General features: G+C 42.5%; 1 protein-coding gene across 1 annotated transcript in view; it reads right to left on the minus strand.

The window, feature by feature from the left end:
* Window positions 1-4277: 4277 nt before the first annotated feature.
* Window positions 4278-19302, minus strand: part of SCN11A (sodium voltage-gated channel alpha subunit 11) — a 139532-nt gene continuing 124507 nt past the window's right edge. Inside the window, exons 28-29 of the mRNA XM_043885574.1 lie at window positions 12132-12402; window positions 4278-5886 (exon numbers count right to left, since the gene is read on the minus strand). Of these exons, the coding sequence (XP_043741509.1) occupies window positions 4859-5886; window positions 12132-12402 (1299 nt within the window). The 3' untranslated portion in view covers window positions 4278-4858. The remainder of the gene's footprint in view (window positions 5887-12131; window positions 12403-19302) is intronic.

Below are 19302 nucleotides of genomic sequence, written 5' to 3' on the forward strand. Positions count from 1 at the left end.
GAACTGAGGACACTGACTTTGGAGATGGAGCATAGCATCTCCCATGCAGAGCATGTTTCCACAATGTAAGAACTTTGAATACATGCACTGTCTCCAGAGGCCAAGAAATGGATGGTAAAAGATCCACATTGTTGTTCAGTCGCTAAGTTCTGTCTGACTCTTTGAGACCCCATGAACTACAGCATGCCAGGCTTCCCTGTCCTTCACTATCTCCCAGAGTTCTCTCAAATTCATGTCCATGATGCTATCTAACCATCTCATCCTCTGCCACCTCCTTCTCCTTTTGCCTTCAATCTTTCCCAGAATCACGGTCTTTTCCAATGAGTTGGCTCTTCACATCAGGTTGTCAAAGTATTGGAGCTTCAGCATCAGTCCTTCCAAAGAATACTCAGGGTTGATTTCCTTTAGGACTGACTGGTTCCATCTCCTTGCTGTCCAAGGGACTCTCAAGAGTCTTCTCCAGTTCAAAAGCATCAATTCTTTGGTGCTCAGTCTTCTTTATAGTCCAACTCTCATATCTGTACATGACTACTGGAAAAACCAAAGCTTTGACTAAATGGACATAAGCACAGACATAACCAGGAAAATTCTGCACTCTCCCTTCACTGTCAACCACACCATCTCTGTGTGGTACAGTAGTGATAACTTAAGCACTGGAGCCAGATTGCCTGGGCTTAAATTCTGTCAGGGCTACTTATTGGCTATGTGGCCTTGAAGAAGCCTGTTATTTCCCCACATGCCTCAGTTTTCTCATCAGAATAATGAAGATCAAAAATAGTTTCTCTTTAATAGAGCTGTTGTGAAGATTAAACAAGGTAATACTGGGAAAGTGGCTACTGAGTCCAGAATAAACGTTCAGTAAATGTCAGCATTTGTTTTCTCACTGCCTCTTTGATGACTCCTGGACAGGGAAGGGCAGGATTGCCCACTGAATGAACTGGAGGTTCTATCTGAGTTGCCAGGCAACAACCTTCTGGGACCAGCGGCTCCTTCTCCTTGAGCAGGAGGAGCAGCATAGGATTTCAGCTTCCCTAAGGGCATTGGGCGCTAGAAGCTGACATTCCAAAACAGCTCCCTGGAAGAGCTGACTCCTGAGTCTGGATTATTTATGAGGCAAGCTCTCACACTTGTTCCATGAAAGGGTAGGGATCCCTTCCTGGAACACCATGGCTCTGCGCCATGGCTTCTTGCACGCTTCCTGGTGGGACAGATGTAAAGGGAGGACCAGCTAGCTCATCTTGTCATCTGTAACTTTCTTCTGAAGCCTGCTCTGTGGCCACACTGTGTGTTGTGGTGTGGCCTTCAACTACCTCCCCACACCCTTCTTTGAACCATCTCACTCCTCACCTTTATTCTCTGAAAGCACGACCCCCAGGGTGAGTCCTCTGCCTCCTTCTAGGGCTGGATATTCTCCCTCCTCTGTGATTTCATCTGCTCCCAGGTTTTCAAATATCACCCTTGTTCTGAGGGCTCCTGTGCAGGCCATCTCCTCAAATTCCAGGCCTGGCTGAACACTGTCACTTGGACCTGGCATCTTAAAACCTTCAAAATGTTCAAAACTGAACTGGCTTTTAGATTTCTTCTTCCTTCATGAAAACAAACAAAAATAAATGAAAGAAAGCCTTGTCCCTCCTAGGCAGTAATTTGGTAACTTGTACTGCTACATATCCTGTCCCCTGGGCCCCAAATCTTAAGGTTCCTCCCTAGACACTTCACCCCAGGGACAGGCACTCAGCACAAGAATCTGAATCACACCGCATGCCCCACCCCTCCGTCCTCACTAAGCGCCTCTTCCACACCAGGAACAGCATTCTGGTCTCTCTCTCCTCCATTCCACCTGAACACTCAGTCCAGCTAATTTTCTCCCCAGCTCTAACACCATCAGTGCTTCCTTACTTCTGAAATATGTTAGAACTCTTCACTGTGGCATTGGCGGCTCTCTACAAAACTGTCCATTTCTACATTGAGTTGCTGCTGCTCTGAATCTATACTCTGAGCCCAGTCAATGGGGGAGCTCATGCTCCCTTCCGCTTCTGACACTCCTTACCCTCCAGGATGCTGCCGCTATTGTCTCCTCCCCTTTAAAACACCCTCCCAAACCACCTCTACCCATCACAGACCCACGCATTACCCAGCTCATCTCAGATGCTCCCTTCTATCTTAAGAAGTCTTCCTGTGATCCTGTCTCCACTCAGCTTTGAGAAGAGAGCTGTGTCCACGCTCTTGTCATTTTGCATTCTATTTATCGTCACACAAACACCTATCTAAAGCTCCTCCCAATTAGCACATATGCCCTTGAGGTGCAGAGCCACTGGTTAGAAGCAGTCTGCACGAGGCAGTATTGCACTGGCCCTCCAGCACTTGTCTGCTGACTGAACTGAGCAGGGACTGATTTGCCCGGGGAAAAGAAGTCTCAGAAGACAGTGGGCTGGCTTCATGTGCCTGCAGGACTGTCTACCATGGGTAGTCCCAGGAGAGCTGAGCTCAGACCAACATCTCTGCCTCCTGTGGGTATCCAGGATCCTTGCATAGTGAGAGCCATCTCTGTGAGTTTTCTGGCATCCATCCAGGGTTAATCCACCACTTCCTTCACCCCTCTTTAACCTTCTGGCTCTTTTGAGCGGCAGGCTCATACAGAGAGATGCTGTGCTACTTTCAGAAAAGAACGTGTCGGGCATTTGCTGCCATCTAGTGAAGGAGGTGAGGCTCAGCCTCTTGCAGAAGCCAGAGGGGTCCTCTGCTCTCCCCAGGAGCTGGCTCCAGGAATCCAGCACTAGCGACATGGGGCCATGTGGGGATGACAGGTGTGTGCCAAGGGCACAAGTCATTGCACAGAACAGATAGTATTCAAGCCCCTAAATTGTAATGTGGAATAGGCAAGACCATATCCCACCAGACTCTCCCTTACCTCCAGCCAGGCGGTATCCCTATTAGAATCATGACCAACCATCTTTTCCAGAAAACTTGGTAGGAATCTGAAATCACTGAGAGTTCATAATCGGAGGCCTCTTTGGAGGAAGCTGTAGGTAATCCCCAGGGCCTCAAGCAGGACGGTTGTGGCTTTAGAACCAGTGATTTCCACACAGCTCTTGCAGTCCTGCCTGGGAGTCCCTCCAGTGCTGTCTCAAAAGTGCCCTAGTTCTAGGAACAAGCACTCCTCTGCCCCTGTATGGCAGAGATGCCCGGGCTCTACCTGGTGAGTGACTGCACACACCCTGGGTTATTGCAAGGAACAGATGAGATTATGCAAATGCTTAGCCTGTGTCTAACCTACAGCAAATGCTAAGTCTATTAGATATTGATAATGATTAGATAATGATGCTACTACTTTTGCCAGTGCTCCAGAGCACAAGGCTGCCTACAAACCTCACAAAATTTAGGCCCCGGATATGGATACATTGAGTCACAGTTAGATTTTGTGTACACTGAAAATAAGTTCCCTCTTAATATGTCACAGCATACAGCATTGGCCTTACCTCCACTGGACAGTGAAGGGCAGGGCAGAGGCTCAGGGCTCAGACTCCAGGCTGCTGACAAACACATCACCTCCTCTGGCCTGTCAGAGATACAGGATTCCAGGGCTATTTCTGCGGGATTTTCCTCTGAGCCTAGATTGTTATACTGTAGTTCTTTGCCCCCAGTCCAGCTAATGTCTTGCTTGGCCTCTGGGCAACTCCAAGTTTTAGGGAGTTCCTGGGATATTCCTGGGGCCAGGCCCTTCTGATTGACTTGGTTGTTCTCTGGGCTGTGTTTCATGCATATGTTTAGCCAGAACTCAATGTAGGGCTCATCAAATGACTGAGGTCTCTGGCTAATCATTACATCTTATGGCCCCCCTGCCCTGGGGTCCAGGTGTTGTGCTCAGTGGGGTGCACTCTCCATCCAAGGTGCCCACTGCAGATATTTAACCGGAAGTGAGACTGTCTTACTGGTTCCAGTCAGTGGTGTGCTCAGCCAGCTCTGGGCAGCTCACGAGAACTGACTGTGGACATCTTTCCCAACTCTACATTCAGAAACATCATGTTGGTAGTGTGAAATCGGTCATGACGGGAGTATTCACCACAGAAATCAGTAAACACTACAAATCATGGCTTGTTTCTTTTTTCCTGAAGATCAATTATTAGGCACTTATCAGCACACCACTGGCTATTGTCTTTAATTTCAACTTAGGCACCACATTTAAACCACTACTCACACAAGCACCAAACAAAAGGATTTTTAGTGTATTATCCGAATGAAATGCAACTGAAAGCTTCATTTATTTATTTTTCCCCACATATATATAACAGATATTGCAGCTAGTGAAAGATAGGGTGTAACTGATACAAATCATGATCATGCTTTTAGGTTTGAAATAAACTCAAAATATTCAACGTTGGCTAAAAAAAATCTGCAATAAGTGTTTATTGGCAGGTTTTGAATTCTCACTTAGCATGCAAAAGAGCTATACGTGATAAACCACATAATTTTACTGGGGAAAACATCCAACAAAGGTATTGGACACAGTACTCAGGAACACATGGGAAACATAATTTAAAACTTTAATGTGTTTTTTGTTTCTTATTCTTTTGACATAACTTGAACTGTGCTTCAATCCTCACATTAGTATGTCTTCTATAGACCTTTCTAGTGTCTTTTTCTTTGTTAAAACAGTACTGGTAGTAATAGTCAGGCACCCTTATCTCTATAAGAATCCTCTGATGTGAACTCTAAAATATTTTCTTTCAGCTAGGAAAAAAAAAAAGGAATGGCTAGTTCGAAGAGTTCACTTGTTTGTACACAGAGCTGTGGATGGCTTGGAGCTCAGAGGCCGGAGGCGAGGCTTAGAGGCTGTGAGGTATGGGTGGAGGTGTGGGGCTCAGTCATAATGGACCTTGCCCTCGGCCACCCCAGAGCTGGGTAAGTTTCCATTGGAGAGTGTCTGGAGGGTTGAATGAGGCCTGTCTTTCAAGGTACACCTGGTCTTCATCATGTACTTTCGAAAGGCCTTTTGAATAACAGCAGCACATCTTTCCTCTTCCTTCCTTTTGGTGGTGGTGACTATGGGTTCATATAACTTCTTGAAAGGGTTGGCCTCCATGAACTTCTCCTCTATCGCTGCTTTCATGCTATCCAGGCCACTGGACTCACCAAGCACCCTCTTGGTGAAAGCAAAGAGAATATCCAAGCAATGGAGACGATCTCCACTCACCATTGGCAAGTCCATGACTAAAAATTGGTATTTATTTGGCTTTGCCACACGCAGAGGCTCAGGAAGGGCATCAGCAAAGTCAGAAAGGGCAGAATATTTGATAAACTGTGTTGCTTCTGGGTCAAACTTTTCCCAGACTTCGTAGAACATTTCAAAGTCATCTTCACCCAAAGGTTCCTCACTTTCTTCAGTGGCTACATTGAAGTTTTCTAAAATCACAGCAATATACATGTTGACCACAATGAGAGAGGAGATGATGATATAGGTGACGAAGTAGATTATGGCTATGGTAGAGAGGTGACAGCTCTCTGACGTGGGGTCACAGGACTCTTTTGATTTCAACATGGGGCTGAGGAGGGCATCCCAGCCTGCTGTCGTGGTTATCTGGAAGAGGCAGAGCATGCTGCTTATAAAAGTTCGGAAGTTGAAGATGTCATCAATTCCAGAATCTTCCTCCACTTTGCGAAAAGAGTTCATACCAAAAATGGCATAAATAAACATAACCAGAAAGAGGAGAAGACCAATATTGAATAGAGAGGGCAGGGACATCATCAGAGCAAAAAGCAGAGTTCTGATTCTTCGTGCTGCTCGAACAAGTCTCAGGATTCGGCCAATCCGAGCCAAGCGCACCACTCTGAACAGTGTTGGAGGGAAAGGAATATGCTTCTGGCTTTCCAAGGCAGAAACCACTGTACCTGAAGACAAGGAGGAGGGTCAATGAATTTCCAGGAGGCAGATTGATTTTTGACATAGCCTGTTTCTCCTGCTTTCAATCTGAGTGAGACCAACTTTTTACCATTACTTTTCAGCTTATGTACAAAATTAAGAATTTTTTTACCCATCTGAGGGGAAAAAAATATATGTGCCTTAAACTGGAGAGCAATTTTCAAGGTTCATACAATTTAGATAGGAATTTAGGTGGGACAGGACATCTAAGAAGACCCTCCAAAGAAAAGAAATAAAATGCAGTTTATTAAAGGCTATTTTGTAAGTTACCTAATGGACTTGAAATACATTATCATCTATGTTGGGCATTTAAAATCACTCATGAGGTAGAAAATATAACAGTTTTCTATATTTATTATATACATAGAATGGAAAACAGATAAACTATTGATGGAGTCATTTAGATTATAATGCAAAGAGAAATTTCTGCTACTGAAGCCTGAGTGTGAGCTATCAGTGGAAGCTGTACACCCCTAACCCCAAGGTTTCTTAAACAAACAGGTTCTTACTGTAGAGGAATTTGAACACAGCCTGCTATAGGCAAGGACAGAGCTAGAGAAAGAAGGTGATGTTGCAATGCTTGTCTTTGGGCTAAAACTGCCACAGATTTCTCATCTTTGTCAATACGCTCATTCCAAGGACTTCTGGAAGTCCAAACTCAAAAAGCTACGGGAATAAATTGGAGACAGTTTCTCTGTTATTGTAAATATCCCAGAAGTGGCATCTCAAGCAGAAGTTTCTGCAGACTGCTGAATATTTGGCCTAAAACGTCACCCTGTTTTCTCATTGCTTGCTCTGCAAGCAAGTGATACAAGGATTTAAAACAAAACACATTTTGAACCAAATATTACAGAATGGCTTGAACATGCTTGCCTCGTATACACAGGGCCTTGTTCTTCCTCTAGGATCCTCTAAGGTCATTAGAGATGATGGAAAACCAATTTTTTTGAGATGTGGAACTTCTACCATTTCAGCAACAACTGGAGGAGGTCCCTCCTTTAAGGTCCACTTCCTCTGTGAATATTTCTTTGAGTAATCAAGCTCACAGTAATTTGTCTTTCCTGTGAGCTCAGTTCTTTCGTGCAGCAAGTGATTTGGGGTTCAATTAATTTCTCGGTCTTTTTCTGATTCCTTAATGTGGTAAGTCTTAATTTTGTTGTTGTTCAGTCACTCAGTCATGTCCAATTCTTTGTGACTCCATAGACTGCAGCATGCCAGGTTTCCCTGTCCTTCACTATCTCCCAGACTTTGCTCAAACTCATGACCATTGAGTTGGTGATGTCATCCAACCATCTCATCCTGTGTCACCCACTTCTCCTCCTGCCTTCAATCTTTCCCAGCATTAGGGTCTTTTCCAATGAGTCGCTCTTTGAATCAGGTGGCCAAAGTACTGGAGCTTCAGCTTCAGCATCAGTTCTTCCAATGAATGTTCAGGGTTGATTTCCTTTAGGATTGACTGGTTTGATCTCTTGACTGTCCAAGAGACTCTCTAGCGTCTTCTCTAGCACCATAGTTTGAAAGCATCAATTCTTCAACACTCGGCCTTCTTTATGGTCCAACTCTCATATGCATGCGTTGACTACTGGAAAAACCATAGTTTTGATTATAAGGACCTTTGTCAGCAAAGTGATGTCTCTGCTTTTTAATACACTGTCTAGTTTTGTCATAGCTTTTCTTCCAAGGAGCAAGCATCTTTTAATTTCATGGTAGCAGTCACTATCTGCAGCGATTTGTGAGCCCGAGAAAATAAACTCTGTCATTGTTTTCATTTTTCCCCCATCTATTTGGCATGAAGTTATGGGACTGGATGCCATAATCTTCATTTTTTGAATGTTGAATTCTTAAGTCAACTTTTTCACTCTCTTCTTTCACCTTCAAGAGGCTCTTTAGTTTCTGTTCACTTTCTGCCATTAGGGTGGTATTATTTGCATATCTGAAGTTATAGATATTTCTCCCAGCAATTTTGATTCCAGCTGTGCTTCATCCAGCCCAGCATTTCACATGATGTATTCTGCACATAAGTTAAATAAGCAGGGGGTGACAATGTATAGCCTCGACATATTCCTTTTGAAGCAGTTAGTTGTTCCATGTCCGGTTATAACTATTGCTTCTTGACCTGCATACAGGTTTCCCAGGAGGCAAGTGAGGTGGTCTGGTACTCCTATATCTCTTGTAGAATTGTCCACAATTTGTTGTGATCCTCAAAGGTTTTAGCGTAGTCAGTGAAGCAGAAGTAGATATTTTTCCAGAATTCCCCTGCTTTTTCTATGATTCAACAGATGTTGGCAATTTGATCTCTGATTCCTCTGACTTTCCTAAACCCAGTTTGTACACCGAGAAGTTCTCAGTTCACGTGCTGCTGGAGCCTAGCTTGAAGGATTTTAAGCATAACCTTGCTAACACGTAAAATGAGTGTAACTGTATGGTAGTTTGAACGTTCTTTGACATTGCCCTTCTTTGGGATTGGGATAAAAACTGACCTTTTCCAGTCCTGGGGCCACAGTTGAGTTTTCCAAATTTGCTGACATACTGAGTGCAGCACTTTCACAGCATCATCGTTTAGGATTTTAAATAGCTCAGACAGAATTCCATCACCCCTATTAGCTTTGTTTGTAGCAATGCTTCCTAAGGCCTATTTGACTTTGGACTTCAGGATGTCTGGCTCTAGATGATGATCACACCATCGTGGTTATCTGTGTCACGAAGATCATTTTTGTATAGTTCTTCTGTGTATTCTTGCCAGCTCTTCTTAATCTCTTCTGCTTCTATTAGGTCCATACTGTTTCTTTCTTTTATTGTGCCTTTCTTTTCATGAAATGTTCCCTTGGTATCTCTAACTTTCTTAAAGAGATCTTTAGTCTTTCCCATTCTGTTGTTTTCCTCTATTTCTTTGCAATAATCACTTAGGAAGGCTTTCTTATCTCTCCTTGCTATTCTCTGGAACTCTGAATTCAGATGGATATATCTTTCCATTTCTCCTTTGTCTTTCGCTTCTCTTCTCAACTATTTGTAAGGCCTCCTCAGACAACCATTTTGCCTTGTTGCCTTTCTTTTTCTTGGGGATGGTTTTGATCACTGCCTCCTGTACAATGTTACAAATCTCTGTCCATAGTTCTTCAGGCACTCTGTCTGTCAGATCTAATCCCTTGAATCTACTTGTCACTTTCACTGTTTAATCATAAGGTATTTGATTTAGGTCATACCTGAATGGTCTAGTAGTTTTCCCTACTTACTTCAATTTAAGTCTGAATTTTACAGAGCTATGATCTGAGCCACAGTTAGCTCCCTGTCTTGTTTTTGCTAATGATATAGAGTTTCTCCATCTTCAGCTACAAATAATATAATCAACCTAATTTCAGTATTGACCATCTGGTGACGTCCATGTGTACAGTTGTCTCTTGTGTTGTTGGAAAAGGGTGTTTGCTATGACCAGAGCATTCTCTTGGAAAAACTCTGTTAGTCTTTTCCCTGATTCATTTTGTACTCTGAGGTCAAACTTGCCTGTTACTCCAGGTATAACTTGACTTCCTACTTTTGCATTCTAGCCCCCTATGATGAAAAGGACATTTTTTTTGGTGTTAGTTCTAGAAGGTCTTGTAGGTCTTCATGGAAGCATTCAACTTTATACTCTTCAGCACAGTGGTTAGGGCACAGACTTGGATTACTGTCATGTTGAACAGTTTGCCTTGGAAATGAACAGAGATTATTCTGCCATTTTTGAGAATGCACCCAAGTAGTGCATTTCAGATACTTTAGTTGACTTTGAGGGCTACCCCATTTCGTCTAAGGGATTCTTGCCCGTAGCAGCAGATATAAGGGTCATCTGAATTAAATTCGCCCACTCTGGTCCATTTTAATTCATTGATTCCTAAAATGTCAATGTTGACCCTTGCCATCTCCTGTTTGACCACTTCCAATTTACCTTGATTCACGGACCTAACGTTCCAGGTTCCTATGCAATACTGTTCTTTATAGCACCAGACTTTACTTTCACCACCAGACACATCCACAACTGGGCATCATTTCTGTTTTGGCTAAGCCTCTTTATTCCTTTTGGAGCTATTTCTCCACTCCTCTCCAGTAGCATATTGGACATCTACTGGCCTGGGGGTGGAGTCGGTGTTTATCTTTCAGTGTCATATCTTTTTGCCTTTTCATACTGTTTATGGGGTTCTCAAGGTAAGAATGTTGAAGTGATTTGCCATTCCCTTCTCCAGTGGACCACATTTTGTTAGAACTCACCATGACTCATTTGTCTTGGGTGGCCCTACACAGCATGGCTCATAGTTTCACTGAGTTATACAAGGCTGTGATCCATGTGATCATTTTGGTTAGTTTTCTGTGATTGTGGTTTTCATTCTGTCTGCCCTCTGAGGGATGAGGGTAAGAGTTTGTGTAAGCTTCCTGATAGGAGGGACTGGCTGCAGGGAAGACTGGGTCTTGCTCTGGAGGGCTGTACCTTGCTCTGCTGCTGCTAAGTCGCTTCAGCAGTGTCTGACTCTGTGTGACCCCATAGACGGCAGCCCACCAGGCTCTGCCGTCCCTGGGATTCTCCAGGCAAGAACACTGGAGTGGGTTGCCATTTCCTTCTCCAATGCAGGAAAGTGAAAAGTGAAAGTGAAGTCGTTCAGTCGTGTCCAACTCTTAGCGACCCCATGGACTGTAGCCTGCACCGGGCTCCTTTGTCCATTGCCTTCTCCGGTACCTTGCTCAGTTAATCTTTAATCCAATTTTCTGCTGATGGGAGGGGCTGTGCTTTCTACCTGTACTTTGGCCTGAGGCGGCCCAGTCCTAGAGTCTTCAGTCTCTATGGTAGGCTATTGGCTGTATGGTAGGGGTAATGGCGACCTCCTTCAGTTACCGTGAACTCTACAATGCCTGGCACTGCCTGGGAAAAGTTCAGCAAACAGTGGAATGAATGAGCTGCTCTCTGCATATTGGAGGAAGAGCTCTTTAAGTGCTCAGGTGGTTGCCCCAGACTCATCATGATTTTCTAACTTTATTGCTGCTGTCAATTTCACCAGGACTTGTGCTTGAAACTGACTAATAAAGATTAACAGTCTATTAAACCATAAGTATATCAAAAGATCTATTACGAAGCCTTATCTACATAAGTTTCCATGGCTAAAAAGTAGAACAGACTATGAACTGTACCATTTTCTTGGTCCCTGACACATCTGCACTGCTGCTATCGTGTTAAGAACCAAAATATTTTGATCCAGCAAGTCTGTTTATTGCATCCTTTCTGAGATAAAACAAAAGCTTCCACTTGTGAAATTCATTTTCACTGCCTTCATGCTCTTTGAACAATGGGAAGAACCCATAGGTAGTTATACGCAATTATAGTTAAATTATCAGTTTAATTAAAGCAGACTTCAAAAACCCAGAGTAAAATCTTACAGCTTAGTCATGAAGAATTTAACTTCGAAGTTAATGTACGTGCATGTGTGTGTATATGTTTCATGGAAAGGTGTATGGCAATAACCCTCTTTTTCTCCCTATTCTTCTATAAACCTTAAGGTTAATTTCTGTCTGCAGTTAAGAAAAATATAGTGATTATAGAGTGAAGCTAGTTGGTGAGTGAAACCGAAGCAGCTGACACACTATGTAGTTTCCACTATAATTTAACATGAGATTCAGCACACAAAAAAAGCACTATTTGTCCTTATGAGACACTCTTACAAGCCCCATACACGTTGAGCCATGGAGGCCCTCTATAAGGAGGAGGTAAGGGAAGGCCCAGCAATGTCACTGGGACACAGTAATTGTGATCTGACATCCACAAGGATTTTGAACTAGGGAAAAACATGGAAACTAAATGCCAAATCCTTAAAACAAGAAATGCTCTTTAGGCCTTATAGTTGTGGAAGAAAATGGAACTTTGACTCAATTCCCTGGATAAAGCAGGTAGCCTCACAAAAACTTCTAAGTCATCTTAATTTCATCTATCCCCACTGAATAAATGATCCACATAATTACTTAACTCTATTTCAATTGTGTAGATAGTCAAGGGAGTGAAAATTACTCTGTATCTTCTAGCAACTCCCCAAAGATAATGGCATTCATTCATCTATTTTTTTTTTTTTTTCAAAAACCACATTAAATTTAATTTTCTGCTCTGTGGATACTCTGGACAAAATTTCAAATGATAAGATTTACAAGTTTACTTCTGGCTCTCAGATGAAAGCCCCTCTGGGTTGCCAATTTTACTTACTAACAATAGAAAGGCCCAAGATCACACAGTCAAATAAATTCCAGCCATTGGTGAAGTAGTATTGCCTCAAAGCAAAGATTTTGATGAGACACTCAAATCCAAAGATGACCACAAAGGCCAGGTTGAGACGATCAAGTAAATGCTTCGTGGCTTCTGACTGGTCATGTGATTCAGCCATCATGCTAAGCATGTTGAGGAGAATGAGGATGATGATAATGACGTCAAAGACCTGGTGTGTGACGAAGTCAAACACAAAACCTTGGCACTTGTTCTGAGGAAAAATAAAAAGGAATCATAGATCATTTGGAGTTGTAGGAATGAAATCACATACATTAAAAGGCACATACAATAGCACTTGCCCTCTCTTACAATTAAAGTAGTTTCTTGGAAAATGCACACTTTTTAAAGGGGCAAGAAATTCTTCTAAAAGATATTTTTCATTTAATTTCATTAAATTTAATTAGAAACTGGTTTTAAAATGTAGACATATAGCTTTAATCCCATTTTGAAACTAAATAAATACGTAAATTTTTAGTAACAACATAACTTTGATGTGGTGGATGATTTGTTTTTGCTGAAATAAAATAATTCATGTTGGGTTTAATCATTAAAAAAATGAACTTTGGTCTGTATATTTCACCTACTTCTGTATTTTTGACTTTAATAATATTAATGCAGAGGATACTTGCTCACATACTTTTGTTGGACAAGACAGAATTAACATCTCCAAGGCTCCATTTGTTAGTTTAGAATAATCAGAACCTATATTCAACCAAAACACTGTATTCAAGCAATTCTTGAAAGTCAATTTTCTAATTGCTGTTCACTTGACAATAAGGCTAGATAAATGGGACTCTAATCCAGTGATTACTAAAACTGAAAACAGAAAAACTGATTATTTCACATTAGTACTGATGGTGAACTTGCATATTGTTTCGTACATGGATGGCCTGCTCCAAAGTAAAGGTGTGCTGATTGCTCTAGTACAGGTTCTAACTCAAGTTTCCATGCCTTATCTACCACGTGCAGTGCAATGACTCAGCTACTCCACTGTTTTCTTTAATTATCTCTATAAGGCACTACTTGGTTGTTTGCTTAAGTGGAAACTGTTCTTTAGCACAAACTCAGACACTGATATCGTATGGCATGCTTGACTATACATTGTTTGTTTATGTATAATCTAATATATATATATATACACCATATGTATATACTAGATTATTTCATATTATATATCATCTAATCAAAGTATGCACATAGCATTCTATTTAGAAAATGCACAGACCCCTAAGAATTCATGTCTACAGCCCCAGGCATCTGTTAGGGTAATCCAGGCAAAAGATGATATTTTGTGGTCATAACAGTAGAGAAAGACATGAGTTTTTAGGTTTAAGAACTAATATGGAAGTAGAAGCAGGAGTCCAAGAGTGTTCTAATGGAGTAGGCTGTGGGAAAGTTAAGGCTGAGGTTATAATTTCTGCTTGTTGGTGCATTCAATCAACTGGAGAACAGCAGATGAGGAGTTTGGTGGGGAGATGATGGATGTGTCCTGGGCACCCTGGAGTTTGAAGTGCCCAGTGGGACATCCAAGGGACATGGGCAGATAGAGGTATGGGTCTGGAGTTCAGGCAGAGAGCTGGAAAGCAAATGTGGAGTTCTATGGCATCAGTACTGATATGAACTAACATCAAGAGAATGAATGCTGTCACTATGGGAGAGCAAGGGCAATGAGAAGAAAAGGGTTGGAACAGCAGTAGAAGGATATCACATGTAAGTTGATGTCTTTCAAACTTTGCTTCAGGAGCTCTAAAACTTTTATCAAGGAGTCTGGAGAAGAAACGTGAAAGTCAAATGCCTTTCCTGTGTGAGAATGCAACTGGGAAGTCAGAAAGGACCTTGAGAAACATTACTTTTAAGGATACTCTCCAAGAAAGCAGAATAAGGGCTGAGAATAAATGTAAGGGCATGGTAAGCACTGGCCTTACAGTTCAACTCTAATAATTTAGAAAGTGGAGGAAATTAAAAATATAAGCTACCAAATGTGGTAGAGGATCAAAAAAAAATCTATGTTATTTTAAGATACATTCTATGTATTTTAATGTATTATACATACATTCTATGTCATTTTATAGTGACTTCTATACCTCAGGATAATTTTTAAAGCCTGTAATGAAGCTACCTTGTGGGAATGCTTTAGGTAGAAATGATTCCAGAGCCCTTGGTCTTACTGCTGGAAAGAATATCCATCACTTTTCAGGTTAAAACAGCTGTACTTCCCTCTCTACGGAGTTGCTACTCCAAAGGTCAAAAGATAATATGTAGACTTTAGAAATTAAAAAAAAAATCTCTGGGGAGTTAAGGGCTAGCGTGTCTAGCCTATACATGCTCAGTCGTGTCTGACTCTTCGTGATCCTGTGGACTGGGGCCCACCAGGCTCCTCTGGCCATAGGATTTCCCAGGCAAGAATACTGGAGTGGAGTACCACTTCCTTCTCCAGGGGATCTTCTTGACCCAGGCACTGGACTCATGTCTCTTGTGTCTCCTTCATTGGCAGGCGAATGCTTTACCATTTGCACCACCTTGGAAGCCCAGTTAAGGGCTAACAGCTGATTCAAAGTCTAAGCTCAAATTCGGACACCAGGGGATAGGGTTTTGGGGTTTACCTCATGCAACACTGCTCTCTGGAATATAGAGTTTAAGATAAATGCTTGGCATTAACTGGTGAGCTGCACTTGGTTGTCGGAATCACTCACTGTGAAGCCATGATTGGTGAGCCATGCAGGAATGTCTCTGGGGTAACACCTACTCCCCGATGAGACAGGCAACAAACAAGCTATAACAGATAGTTAGGAATGGAGGTGGCGGCATCCCTGTGGGAAAGCAGTCCATGCCCACTTCAAGTTCATCTCTTGCATTCTGACATGTCCAGTGCAGTATGTGTGTTGTGTGCTCAGTCACGTCCAACTCTTTGCAACTCCAGGGACTGCAGCCTGCCAGGCTGCTCTGTCCATGGGATTTTCCCAGCCAGGCAAGAATACTGCAGTGGGTTGTCATTTCCCCCTCCAGGGGATCTTTCCAATCCAGGGATAGAAACTGTGTCTCCTGTGCCTCTGCCTGCATCGGCAGGTGGGTCCTCTCACCACTGAGCCGCCTGGAAGCCCAGTGCAGTGCAGAGGCCTAGGAGCGGCACATGTGTCACTGCAGCTTCTGTTCAGCTGTGTGCTGCACTGCCAGCTCCACATCCCTCACGAAACAAACCAGTAAATGGGTGTCTCATGAGTCTTTTAATAAACTTCAAATCTGGGACCAACTGGTACTGAATCAATGGTTGCATATCATGCACATATAAACAAAAATTCTCTTTGCCTTTCTTGTTGGCTCAAGTTTAAATAAGAACTTCAAAGTGTTTGCTGTTGTTCAGTCACTAACTCATGTCTGACTCTTTGTGACCCCATGAACTGTAGCATGCCAGGCTCCTTCTGTCCTTCACTATCTCCTGGAGTTTGCTCAAATTCATGTCCATTGACTCACTGATGCCATCCAACCATCTTGTTCTCTGCCATCCCTTTCTCCTTTTGCTTTCAATCTTTCCCAGGATCAGGGTCATTTCCAATGAGTCAGCTCTTTGCATCAGGTGGTCAAAGTATTAGAGTTTCAATTTCAGCATCAGTCCTTCCAATGAGTATTCAGGGTTGATTTCCCTTAGGATTGACTGGTTTGATCTCTTTGCAGTCAAAGGGACTCTCAAGAGTTTTCTCTAGCGACACAATTTGAAAGCATCAATTCTTCAGCACTCAGTCTTCTTTATGGTTCAACTCTCACATCCATGTATGACTACTGGGAAAACCATAGCTCTGACTATAGAGACCTTGTTGGCAAAGTGATGTCTCTGCTTTTTAATACCCTGTCTAGGTTTGTCATAGCTTTCCTTCCAAGGAACAAGCATCTTTTAATTTTATGACTGCAGTCTCTGTCCATGGTGATTTGAGAGCCCAAGAAAATAAAATTTGTCACTGCTTCCACTTATTCCCCTTCTATTTTCCATGAAATGATAGGACTGGATGTCATGATTTTTTCAATGTTGAATTTCAAGTCAGCTTTTTCACTCTCCTCTTGCACCCTCATCAAGAGGCTCTTTAGTTCCTCTTCACTTTCTGCCATTAGAGTGGTATCATCTGCATATCTGAGGTTGCTGATATTTCTCCCAGCAATCCTGATTCCACTTTGTGATTCATCCAGCCTGGCATTTTGCATGATGTACTCTGTGCTGTGGGCTTCCCTGATAGCGTAGTTGGTAAAGAATCCACTGACAGTGCAGGACATCCTGGTTCAATTCCTGGGATGGGAAGATCTGTTGGGGAAGGGATAGGCTACCCCCTCCAGTATTCCTGGGCTTCCCTTGTGGCTCAGCTGGTAAAGAATCCACCTGCAGTGCAGGAGACCGGGGTTCGATCCCTGGGTTGGGAAGATCCCCTGGAGAAGGGAAAGGCTACCCACTCCAGTATTCTGGCCTGGAGAATTCCATGGACTGTGTAGTCCATGGGGTAGCAGAGAGTTGGGCACGGCTGAGCAATTTTCACTTTCACTCTGTGCTGTGCTTAGTCACTCAGTCATGTCCAACTCTGTGGGCCCATGGACTGTAGCTTCCACATCAAAGTTAAATGAGCAGGGTGACCATATACAGCCTTGTCATACTTCTTTCCCCATTTGGAACCAGTCAGTCATTCCATGTCCAGTTCTAACTGATGCTTCTTTCTTGACCTGGTTTCTCAGGAGACAGGTAAGGTGGTCTGGTACTCCCATCTCTATCAAAGGCTTTAGCATAGTCACTGAAGCAGAAGTAGATGTTTTTCTGGAATTCCTTTGCTTTATCCCTGGTCCAGCGAATGTTGGCAATTTGATCCCTGGTTCCTCTGCCTTTTCTAAATCCAGCTTGAACATCTGGAAGTTCTTGGTTCACAAACTGCTGAAGCCTAGCTTGAAGGATTCTGAGCATAACCTTGCTAGCATGTGAAATAAGCATAACTGGAACTTTCTTTGGGATTGGAATGAAAACTGACTTTTCCAGTCTTGTGGCCATGGATGAGTGCATATTGAGTGCAACACTTCAACAGCATCATCTTTTAGGATTTGAAATAGCTCAGCTGAAATTCTATCACCTCCACTAGCTTTGTTTGTAGTAATGCTTCTTAAGGTCCACATGACCTCACATTCTTGGAAGTCTGGCTCCAGGTGAGTGACCACATCATCATGGTTACCTGGGTCATTAAGACTTTTTTTGTATAGTTCTTCTATGTATTCTTGCCACTTTTTCTTAATCTCTTCTGCTTCTGTTAGGTCTTTACCATTTCTGTCCTTGTGAAGTCACTTCAAAGTGAAATTAGTACTAGAAAATGAGTATGGTACTTAAAAGCTAGATTTGACTTAGGTAAATTTAAGTTCCACATACTGTTGTCAGATGAAAACTCTACAAATATAATTTTATCATTAAACTTTTTGTAAAAATTTTTCATTGTATAAATTCTAAACACTTGTCCTGACATTTATAGACATTTTTAGTGCAACACAAATGTTTAAACCTAGTGGGATGGATTTTGTGCCCTAAAACATACTTCTTTATTCAACAAATCATTGAAAATGTACATAATGCTAGGCTCTATTCTGATTGCTGGGAATAGCAGGAAATTAAACATACCTTTGATAATTTAGGGCTTCCCTCATAGCTCAATTGGGAAAGAATCCACCTGCAATCCACCCAGTTCGATTCCTAGGTCAGGAAGGCCCAGCTGGAGAAGGTTTAGGCTACCCACTCCAGTATTCTTGGGCTTCCCTTGTGGCTCAACTGGTAAAGAATCTGCCTGCAATGTGGGAGACCTGGATTCGATCCCTGGATTGGGAAGATCCCCTGGAGAAGGGAAAGGCTACCCACTCCAGTATTCTGGCCTGGAGAATTCCATGGACTCTATAGTCCATGGGATGACAAAGAGTCGGACATGACTAAGCAACTTTCACTTTCACTTTGATAATTTGGGACCTCATGTTTGAATGAAAATCTCCAAGTCCTCTACATGCATCAGATATCAAGCCCCTCTTCCATACTGCTTTCTCAGACTTTTCGGTATCCCTGACCCTCCTTGTCTTGAAAGCCTCCAAACTCACTTCTCAGAACTACCAGCTGTGCCTGTTGTATGACTTTATAATCTAATGCTCTCAAATCCCAGCCCCTCAATGGACTGTAAGCACAGAGCAGCCCTGTAAGTACCTCGTAAGTCAGGGTTCAGCACACTGTGGCCCAAAGGCCAAATCTGGTCCCTCAGCTATTTTAGTACAGCCCATGAGCTCTGAATAGGCTTTACTCAGAATGAGTTTTGGGGCAAAAAACTCAAAAAGAATAAAATTTTGACACATGAAAATTACATGAAATCCAAATTTTGATGTTTATAAATAAAGTTATACTGGTGCACCGCCAAGAACATTTGTTCTCTATCTATAATGATTGCTTTTGTGTTACAACATCAAAGTTGAGTAGTAATAGCAGAAACCACATGGCCTGTAAAGCTTAAAATATTTACTGCCTGGCCTTTTACAGAAAAAGTGTGTCCGCTCCTAAGATAGAAAGTTTATCATAAATACTTGTGAAGTGGAAGTGAGTATGCGTGACCTCAATTTCACACCAGAGAAAGGTGGTAAAATATATTATAAATGCATTTTAAATTGGCCAAGATTACATTCAAACAAGCTGCTACATTCACATCACTGTAATGAGGATATACCGAGCAGCTCTCGTGCATGCACGCACGCCAAGTTGCTTCAGTAATGTCTGATTCTTTGCAACCCTATGGACTGCAGCCTGCCAAGCTCCTCTGGCCATGGCATTCTCCAGGCAAGAATACTGGAGTGAGTTGCTGTGCCCTCCTCCAGGGTATCTTCCCGACCCCAGGATCAAACCCGCATCTCTTACGTTTTCCGCATTGGCAGGCGGGTTCTTTACCAATAATGCCACCTGGGAAGCCCGAGCAGCTCTCGCATGCTCACAAAAAAGTAAATTTAAGGTGTTGCCCAGGCATTTACTATTGAATCCGAATGTCTCATTTTCCTAAGAACTCAAGTCATACGCCAGTGTACCTTGGCTCATATAGAGTTCTTAGGTCAAATCTATAAATTTAAAAAT

Source organism: Cervus elaphus, chromosome 24 (genome assembly GCF_910594005.1).
Source record: "Cervus elaphus chromosome 24, mCerEla1.1, whole genome shotgun sequence".
NCBI classification, from domain to species: Eukaryota; Metazoa; Chordata; class Mammalia; order Artiodactyla; family Cervidae; genus Cervus; species Cervus elaphus.